The 10,396-nt window shown below is 42.5% G+C and overlaps 1 protein-coding gene across 2 annotated transcripts in view; it reads right to left on the bottom strand.

Annotated features, from left to right (window-relative positions):
• Positions 1-398: 398 nt before the first annotated feature.
• ERICH3 (glutamate rich 3) overlaps positions 399-10,396 on the bottom strand; it is a 106,601-nt gene continuing 96,603 nt past the window's right edge. For both annotated transcript variants that reach the window (XM_060622022.3, XM_078451781.2), the window contains 3 exons: positions 9,463-9,588; positions 3,398-5,804; positions 399-2,722 (listed from right to left, as the gene is read on the bottom strand). In XM_060622022.3, coding sequence (XP_060478005.3) covers positions 3,433-5,804; positions 9,463-9,588 — 2,498 coding nt within the window. In that variant the 3' untranslated portion in view covers positions 399-2,722; positions 3,398-3,432. The remainder of the gene's footprint in view (positions 2,723-3,397; positions 5,805-9,462; positions 9,589-10,396) is intronic.

The following is a 10,396-nucleotide window of genomic DNA, read 5'->3' as shown; positions in this document are numbered from 1 at the left end:
CCTTCCTTATTTTCTCTGTAAGTTTTTTCTCCCTCCTTTTACAAGTAAACGAAAACATGTATAAGTGTGCATATAGTATCTTAGTATCTATTAAAACATCTCTTCCTAGAAGATAGTGTGCGAGATGAAAAACATCAGTGTTTGGGGTCAGAAGACCTGAGACCGACCATGATTTTAGACAAGAACATGATTTTGAGCTTTTATTTACTTATTTATGAAATGGTGATAATTTTCCTAATATTATCTCATGTATATGAAAGACATGTTTGAATATAGACAGTCAATATAAACAGCTCAATAAACTAATTTTCTCTGCTTTATGGAGTCTAAACTTTGTAATGAAAGGACAAAGAAGATGTTCAAAGTCTAATCTTGATAAAGAATCATTCACATGTCTCATCTGTAAACATATAGTTTGTTTATGCTTTTAATGATGAAACTAGGGGAAAAATCAGTTCAGTTTCACATACAGTTTTATCAACATAGTATTTGCAGAGAAAGAATTAATTCATTTAATCAAAATATCACAACACTGAATTTCACACTTAAACCCACATGCAGATTGTAGAATTATGTTGCAGAATGTTTTGACGGAATGTGTTAAATATAAAAATAATTCAATGCAATTTCCATTTAGCACATTGTACAAAACTCATTCTTCAATGGAATTAACAAGTTTACAATCTTTCCCATAAGGTGCTATGTATTCACAGTGCTCTATGGCATTCAGGTTGAGATCAGGAAAAAATACTGTAGAGCTCCACAGTAATGCAGCTCAGTAATAAATGGAATTGGATATAATGTAGATGAAACCCACTCATAAAACTTAAGACAGACGATGGAGATCTATGGTATGCTATGGCTGATGTTCAAGCCTCAATGGGGGATGGGGCTGAAAGACCTCATAAACACATCATTGCAGCCAGAATAAAATTGAGCTTAATATGAATCCATCACTTTTATAGTGAGTGCCCTTTCCTAGAGAAAGGAAGAGAAATAGACAGAAAAAGAAAGAGAGAGACAGAGAAAGTTCACAATGCTTCTGCAATCCATTTTCCAACTGATACTAATCCTCGGTACAATCCATAGTCCACAACAGCAGTTTCCAGACTTTAGAGTACATCAGAATTACCTGGAGGGCTTGTTAAAACACCACTGCGAAGCCCCAGCCACAGAGTTTCCAATTTAATAGGTGTGAGATGAGGGCGGGAATTAGTATTTGGAACAGTACCAGGTGATGCTGATATCCTGATCAAGGGACCACATTTTGAGAACCACGGTCCATTATAGCTTTGATCACTCAACAGCTCCTTTATTAAAATGAAACATACCTAAAAAGATAATATGCCTGGCCCCTAGGGACACAGAGTGTAGGGCAGCCAGCATAGATTATATGATGATTAAGAGCAGCTCTTCTCAATTTTAGCTCCACAGTAGAATCAACTGAATTTCAAAAACAAACAAAAAAACCCAAAAAACAAAACAGCTGACATCGACACCCATCTAAAACTAATTAAATCCAAATCTCTGGGGGAGGGGGCCAGGGGTTGAATCATTCATGAAAGTACTCCACGCAAGTCTAATGTGTACTCCAGCTGGAGAATCACCGCTTTAGGAAATTTTGTTTCACCTCCTCATGTGAGAAAAGATGGCCAAACATATGTGCCCTTTAGGGTACTGCTATATGAACAAAGATGTCTTCAAGGAAATCGAAATCTCCAGTAGGCACGCTGATGCACAACTATTTCTGGTAATATCAAGGGGTAATTTAGAAAGTGATTCTGACTGTTGATTTACAATGCCCTGCAAGGTTAGTTCACAGGTTTGAAATAACAGAACTTGGGAAGGTGAGCAGCACATTAATTTAATCCGTTTCTTTTCCATCAAATGACATCAACCAAAGAATCTAGAGTTTAGAATGTTGGTGTTTGTGCTCATGTGCACTGTTTACCTGCTATAATTATTGCTACTCATTTCAGTCAGCTAAATTATTTATTACTTTGATTTAAATTTGAATGGACCTATAAATAAGGCCCCCAGGGACAAAATGCCACAAGCATTTATGTCTACGTCAGAAAGCAGAAGTACAGAAACCCACACACACAAAAACAAAGGGCATTTTGAAATAAGATTGCCACTTTACCCTTCTGGTATAAATAGGATGAATGACTATTCCTAAATGTAAGTGAATATACATGCCATAGAATCCCTTCCTGGGAGGATTTACAGGGTTAGAGCAATCCTAGTACTGAGTGTTCAAGGAAGGACCTTTAGAGCTCATTCTCACAAATCAAGTCATTAACACCCCAAGCCACGGACTTGAAATAAAACTCTGATGTTTGAAACTGGGACTAACATTCGATTAGAAATAAAAAGGAATTTAAACAGATGTGAGGACTGAGCCTTTCAGGTGCTCTTTGGTAAAAGTCAAACACGTGAGAACCATCAGTTTGGTTTGAACAGAGACACGTTAGCCATGTTGAATACGTAACAGCCTCACCGCCCTCCATTAGGAACCAGTGCCCCTAGAGAAGGTCCTACAGATCTACTCAGCTATTCTCAAGGTGTTCACCATGCTACTGACCAGCACTGCCAGATTGGGAACCAGCTCAGACAAGCACAATGATTTTTTTTTTTAAGATAAAATCTAAAGTTCTAGTGAGACGATTGGGTGCATCTTTCCCCACTCTTTCAGTCTTCTGGAAGACATCTTTGAAATATCCTGAAAAATAACAAAAAGGATAGAACTATGAGTAAAATCACTCAGGGTAGTAGAAACAGGCACTTAAGGACATGAGGCATCAAAGAATTAGCAGGAATGCAGGAAATGCTAAAAAAATATTTTTGGCCTTTAGTTACAATCTTCAATATTTTACATATGTTTTCATAATTTGTATATATTTTTAATATTGTCATATATTTTATAATTTATGCAATATCTATATTAAACTTCACGAAAGCTGCAGAAATGAAGGCAGAGAGCCCATTGCAAGGCAAATAATCACAGCCATCCTTTTAACCACTAAAAGGGAAATGAATTCGGGAATAGAGAGTGATTCTTTTTGTCTGTGGTACATCCCTGTGGCCCATTCTCTTGATTTCATCTCTGGAGCCCCGAAAAGGAGCCACGGATTTCACCACTGCAGAGAGCTGTGCCCGCAGAGCAGAGTGTGACTCAGGGGCAAAAGGAGTAGAAATGGGTCGGGGGTGCATGTTGGCTCCACCTGGGCCTTACCCAGCCTCCGTCCTCCTGGGCTTAGGGTTAAGCAGCACAGAAGTGAAGCCGCTGTGTGCAGCTGCATGCAAGGACTGATGAGGCTTTGAGCCCACGGGGAGAGCAGAGGACCTCAGGTGGGGAATCTGTTTAGTCCTGCGAACAGAGCAGGCTTAAACTCACCTTCTGCCACAAAGTCTCTTAGGCCTTCATGTTGCTCAGGGAGACATCTGCGTTCTCACTTTCTCTTTCTCTCTCTGCACTGTAAACGCTTGCTTCTCTTGGGTTTCAGGGCAATCAGGCTTTGCAGGGAGTGTTTCCACCCCCTGTAGACTCTCTCTCCCAGGCTCTGACTCCCTCCCTGGGGACATTCTCAGGCTGAATTCTTTAGCTGCACCCAACTCCTTCTCCCTGGCACAGCCCTCCAGGCCTGCCTCGGCTCCCACCGACTCCGCTCCCTGCGTGGAATCAAGTTCCCCGCCCTCTGGATCCTGCCCTAGCTGTGGGGCCTTCCCTCCGGGATCCGAAGGGTCTAGTGGAGCCCCCACCCAGGTCCCTGTCACCATCTCCACGGCCGCCACCTCCCCCGTGCCCAGCGCTGTTTCCTCTACCACTTCCACCTTCTCTGCAGCTGCCATTTTCCCCGGTAAGTCATCCACTTCGTGCCAAGGCCCCTTGCCAGCATCATCTGACAAGGAGGAGGCTTTATTTGCCTCTGTTTTCCCCTCAGCCGTCTTCACATCTGCCAACACCTCCCTCTTCTCCTCGGTGGCCGTTCCTGCCGCTTCCCTTGGGTGGAGATCTTCATCAGCCACCGCCACTCCCCCTTGCAAACTCCCAGCCCCGTCTGTGTCCCCATTGGCCAACACTCCTGTCCCCAGGGGGCACTCTTCATTAGCCTCCTCTTCTGCGTCCCCACCCATAGCTCCTTCACTCAGCTTTTCTGCCTTCATGCAGTCTTCCTCAGAAACACCTTGGGTCATCACTGTGACCCCGGCTCCTTGCTGCCCCTGCACGGGCCCTTCCTTATCCCCGCCTTCCAATCCTGCCAGGCTATCTTGATCTTTGGCTGCACACTCCTGGGCCTCACCTGTAGCTGTGGTCATCACCTGGGGCACCTGCCCCTTTCCCGCTAGCTCAGTTTCAGGAGCTCCTAACACCCCCTCCCCTTCAGGGTCTGGCCCCTGGTTCTGCCCTGAGGGAGCCCCGTCCTCCTGGGGGAGCAGCTCTGCTCTGTCTTTGGGCTCTGGGTCCTGGGCTTCCCTCAGTCTTTCCCCTCCTTCCTCTCTCCTCAGAGCTGTTGTGTCTTCCAGTGACTTTTCGTCTGCGGGTGCCGCTTCAAACATGGTCACCTCTGTCTCTCTCAGTGAATCTCCTCCTTGCGGCCCTGTGTCTCCAAGTGATTCAGATGCCCCCATGGGTGCCTCACCCTCAGCATCACACTCCATTTCAGCTGGGGGGACTTGTGTCTCTTCCTCAGGTGTCACTTCCTTCGCGGTTCCCTGCTCTTCCCCTTTAAAGTTTTGCTCTTCTTCTAAAATGTCTTCACCCTGATGTGCATTTGCCCTCCTCACCTCTCCGCTCTCAGATTCAGTTTCCTCCAGAGGTTCCTCTGGCCTCTCAATTTTCCTCTTCTCTCTCGCTACACCTAATTCCTTGGGTAACATTTCTTTCCTGTCATCTTCTTTATTAGATTCTGGCTCAGTCTCAACCTCCTCCCTTTCAGCATCTTCCTGACAAAGCTCTTCCAGGCTGTCCTCCAAAACTCCCATCCAGGGAGCCTCAGCCTTCTCAGAAGTTGAGGAGCTCAAGGGTGTCTGCCTTCCCATAACTACCTTCCTTTCTTTGGCTGGTTCTTCTCCCCCAAGCACTGCCTCTTCTGAACCATCCTCTCTCTCAGATGCAGCATCTTCCATGGCTCCCAGGTCCTCTACCTCTGTAGATGCTTCCTCTTCACTGTTCATCACATCAGGCTTTTCAGGCCCTGCCTCACTCACGGCCTCCCCTCTCTCAGCCTCTCTCATTTCCACTGTCACTGCCTCCCTCGGGGCTGCTGCCTCCTGCACACACTCTAAGTTCACAGCCGCTGCCTGGCTTGCAAACACTGTCTTCTCCGAGCCCTGCTCCTCTTTGGCAGCCACTTTCTCTGTCTCTAGCACTGTAGGCAGCAAGGCCCCCCCTTCAGGAGCCTCATCCTGACCTTCATGCAGACCTCCAGAGGCTCTGGCTGCTTCTTTCCCCCTGGGGCTTACCTCCTCTTTACCCAGCCTCTTATCCCCTTCTGCTTCTGCCTCAGCCCCACGAGTTACGCCCTGAGGGATCCCTCTTTCCTCTGTAAACTCTTCTACTAATACTGGCTGCTCTGCTGTTGGCTTCCACTCCCCCAAGGGAACCTCATTAACCCCAGCTGTTCCCCACCATGCTGCATCCCCTTTCCCTTCTATTGTGTCCACATCCCTGTGCTGGGCAAGTTCAGCTTCCTCCACTGCCTCTTTCTTCTCCAGTGTGTCCACTTCCGAAACAACTTGATTGGATTCCTTGTTTGAGTTGAGTGGTACCCTTTCCTCCAACACAAAATTCCTATTCAGTGCTGCAGAATAAAGTTAGAAAGCAAGGTTGCTTTAATCAAAGTGCACAGGGAAGAGAGATTGTGTATAATCATACATGAGATATATATATATAATATCAAGGAGCCACTGATATATATAAAACATTTCCTCGATTCTAGGATGCCATCGACTACATCATGCACCATGGTTAAATAATGGCTCTTCATGATGAAAAGAAGTGCTATCAATTTAATGGACACATTGATGTTAAAGGAAAATTGAATATCAGAAATGTTAAAAACAAACAAAACCCCCATATCTTACAGTAATCTCTCTCTCTCATGCACACACATACCCCTGCACACACACACACCTCCTACTTTCATTTGAAATATTAGGACTTGCAGAAAAATACACAATAAGAAAAATAGTAATTCACTTCTTAGAAATCATTGTTCCCTATAGCATCATAATATGCCTGTCCTCGGCCTGTGTTTCTTGTACTCATGTGGGCATTCGGCAACACAATCACAAAAATACAGTGTGAGCTGATTATTATCCCACACATTACTCCCACATTTTAAAGCTACTATATCTAGATTTAGTCATCAAATAACTTTATAGCTCAAGGTAAGACTTTTTACTAAAGACACCAATTTGTATTATAGGTCAGGATACCTCCCATCTAAGTTCAGAAACTGATTTGCCTTTGGCAAAACAGGATCACAGAACAAGACAGGACTTTGTAGTCTGGGACAAATTTCAACATAAATAACCTTCTTGAAGTTATTTCATAAGTTCTCATCCATAATTCCCTGGCAAATCTGGGTGTACTAGCCATCATACTTCAATAAATGTAAGTTCAGTATGTTTCTTAAAAGCTTCAAATACATTTCTTACTATTTAACAAATACATGCATTTCTGTTGAAATGACCCACGCAAAATAAATAAAGGTATGCCGTGCCAAATACCCAAAGCATTTAAATTTTCCATCTGTAGAATAATACTTAGGGAGATAAGAATTTCTAAAATGGTCATCTTAATAATTTCGCCATCAATCTAGTCTTTTTCATTTATAGAGGCTCCTGGACTAGATACTATAGGTTATCACACCAGTGTGTCAACCTCCAAATTATATAAACTTATAAAGTGGGCAAATGTGTCTTCCTCATATTTTTTATTGCTTGGCTTTTTGGTTAGCCATCTAATCCCCACCCCCCACCCCACTGCCAACAATCTTCCAGAAACCTAAAGCCCTGATCTTCTTCCCTATTCTGATATCCCATTCAGGACTGTCTTATCATTCCATTTCCTAACACAAAACACATCTGTCCTTTGTGGCATTTCCTTGGTCTCTTGCAGCTATTACAATAAGCCATTTTGAAGTAAGGCAGTGATAGCTGATATTACATTCCCCTTAAAAATATATTTGGAAGGTAACTTTTGATGTCTTCTTTCAAAGAAGTAACAGAAATTTCAGGCCTGTCAGTAGGGTTGGTGCTGACTTTTATAGGTGGTCCTCAGCATGTCACAGCAGTTATTTACTAAATTGTACCTAAAAGCTGCCAGAGGGAAATGTAGAGCCAAATGTTCATTCAGAAAACACGTAGCCAATTCACCTGAATTTTATTTCATTATTCATATTTCATTTCATTGGTCCATTGTATCTCATTTTAGATTATTACTGGATTTAAAACAAATTAAAACAAAGTGTGTCAAGTCTCTTTAATAGTATATTTGTTGCTATTCAAATTCTTGCATGAAATTATATTAATAAGTCAGTTATGAAAAACATTTAAATAAAATTCTCTGTTTTGCTAAGCTAGCCTTTAAATTTATGGATTAATTAAAGAACATTAAGGAAAATGGGGGAATAAAACTGCCTAGCCACCATATAATAATATACTGTGCCTAAATTCTGGGAGAGAAAGGGCTAATGGCATCCAGCTGAGCTATTATATGAACACAAACACCACGGGGTAGTCAGACATGACATTCCTGAGGTAAGAGAGAGAAAGTAATTGAAAGCCTTCTAAGAAGTATCAGTATGAAAACATGACATGTTTTTGGATAGTAACATCATGGACTTTTGGGGGAAAAGGAATATAAGAGACCAAGCAATATTCATAAACAGAGGCAATTTGATTTAGTGGAATGAGTGTGGACTTCAGGGTCAGATAGATCTGGATGAGAACATCAGCTCTGCCACTTCTATGTGTGTGAACTTAGGAAACAATACCTCTCTAAGCCTTCATTCTTCTATCCATAAAATGGGAATAGAAATGCTTGACTCACAGAATCCTTGTGATAGTAAACCATAAAATGCTTAGCATAGTTTCTGGCACACAGGAAGCCCTGCCGAGTCTTCCACACTCCTCTTCCACTGCTTACAATAAACCAAATTTTCTTGCTTGAATCAGAGTTGATCAAGAACAACTGCCAGGCCCGCCTTGCAGAATGTCTGTGAGCACATTGGAACACCTCTGGTGGAATGCCCACCACAAAGGATTTGAATTCTCTAAGCCCTCAGGCTCCTTCTCCTATAACTTGTCTGCTGCATATTCAAGCATCACTGGCGGTCTCCACATTACTCAGGGGGGAACTGGAGCTCAGGGAACCGGCATATGTGCAAATATCCTTGCTACCATTTATTGTGAGTAATAATGTCCTTTTTCTCTGACCCAGGAGACTTGTGTCTTCTGCTAGCACCATGAAACCATGGCTGGCAAACTTGTTTGCTTGAAAATGGGGTAAAATCTCAAATAACCTCACAGTGCTTAATGACTGTCATTAAAAATTAGAAGTCGGGGTGGGGGGGGAGGGAGGGTGCCTGGGTGGCTCAGTCGGTTGAGCATCCGACTTTGGCTCAGGTCATCTCACGGCTCATGAGTTCGAGCCCCACATCAGGCTCTGTGCTGACAGCTCAGAGCCTGGAGCCTGCTTTGGATTCTGTGTCTCCCTCTCTCTCTAGCCCTCCCCCACTCATTCTCTCTCTCTTTCTCTCTCTCTCTCTCAAAAATAAATATTCAAAATTAGAAGTGGGGGTAAAGTGACCATAGGATGAATGAAATGAATAACCCCTCCCCCTATATATACATACATAAATTCAAATCAGGGTGGTTTTAAAAAGCCTGCTACTAAATATGGGGAAACCTGATTTCAAGGACATGGGATGTTTGCCCCAATGCATAGGAGTCATGGTGTGTTGAGTCACTCTAATTGGAAATCTTGCAGACTCACCACCAAGAGCCAAGTCATATGCTGATGGCAACAAATTCTTCCCCAATTTTAAAAAATAAGGAGTTCAAATAAACCATTATGAAATGTGCCTTGGCTCTCCGGGTCTCCAGTGGGTCAGTTAGGCAAATCTTCCTCTCTAGTCAACTGACTGGGAGGCCGACTACGAAATAAGACTGATCTGAAAATCCCTACCAATATTTTGTTTTATAACCTAAAGTCTTTTTTCCCTCCAAGCTAGGCACTAATGCATTCAAAAAAGAATAATAACCTTCATATCTAATGTCAGCTTTAAAGCTCCCCTAAGGCCTCTCAACCACCTCCTGCCATCAAATTCATTAGTTGAAAAGAAAATAAAGGTGGAAGAAGGAGGAAGCAAGGGTCGGAAGATGAAAGATGGAAACGAGGCTGTCTTGCAGAGGATTTCTAAAGGTCTTTCCTAGGTAATGATGTGCCCTTACCTGCACCTGTGTCATTCTCTGGCTTCCTCCAGTGCTTCTCCTCCTCGTCTGTGCTGCTAACACCAGGCTCAGTGTCAGAGTGACAGTGGCAGCCAGGTTCCACAGCTTCTGCTACAATCTGCCCAACTGATTGGAGATCACATGAGATATCAAAAGGCATAAAAACAGGTCATGGGAACATTGCTGAGCTATTTCATATCATTTCAACAAGTGGGGTTAATTTTAAAGCATTCACATTAAAATGTGATCTTGTTTTTAAAATCTATTAAGATTAAATAGCTTCCAAGCCGTAATTTCAAAAGCACAATGGAAGATTATGAAGTACAGAAATCCATGCAAAGAAGTACTTCAAACAAAAAAGACAATAGCCAGAAGCAGTGACAGATTTGGCAAATGCACATGCAATGAAAAGATTTAAAAAGAGGTTTAGTTGCCTTTTCCTTTCTAGAAATACGTGTTATGGCTTTTATAACACCAATCATCACTGCTCTTTGAAATTGCTGAAACTACCAGAGCTGACTATACTATGAACATTTCATCCATTAGATTTTAGTGATTTGACCCCAATACTTGCTCCATGTGGACAGAGCAAAAAAGGCTATTGCATGATTCCTATATATTTGACAATAAAAGCTGTTGTAGAAATTCCTGTTATCTGCAGCTGATTACTAGTCATGGAACTTCAGAAACACAACAACCTAAGTTCAAGTCCCATATTCCATACTAACTGTGTTACCTTCGGTAAGTTCTTTGACTTAAGCCTAAGCCTCAGTTTACCCATCTGTCAAAAAAGATACCTATTCAGTGATTATTGGAAAGATTTAAAAAGTAATATATGTAGAGCATGCTTATCTTTCACTTATTAGCAGGTGCCTAAGCATTTAATAAATAATAGCTCTGATGTTGATGAGCATGTCTATTATAAGTATAACCA

This window comes from Panthera onca, chromosome C1, assembly GCF_046562875.1.
Source record: "Panthera onca isolate mPanOnc1 chromosome C1, mPanOnc1 haplotype 2, whole genome shotgun sequence".
Classification (NCBI taxonomy): domain Eukaryota; kingdom Metazoa; phylum Chordata; class Mammalia; order Carnivora; family Felidae; genus Panthera; species Panthera onca.
This window is presented reverse-complemented; position numbering and strand designations above follow the sequence as displayed.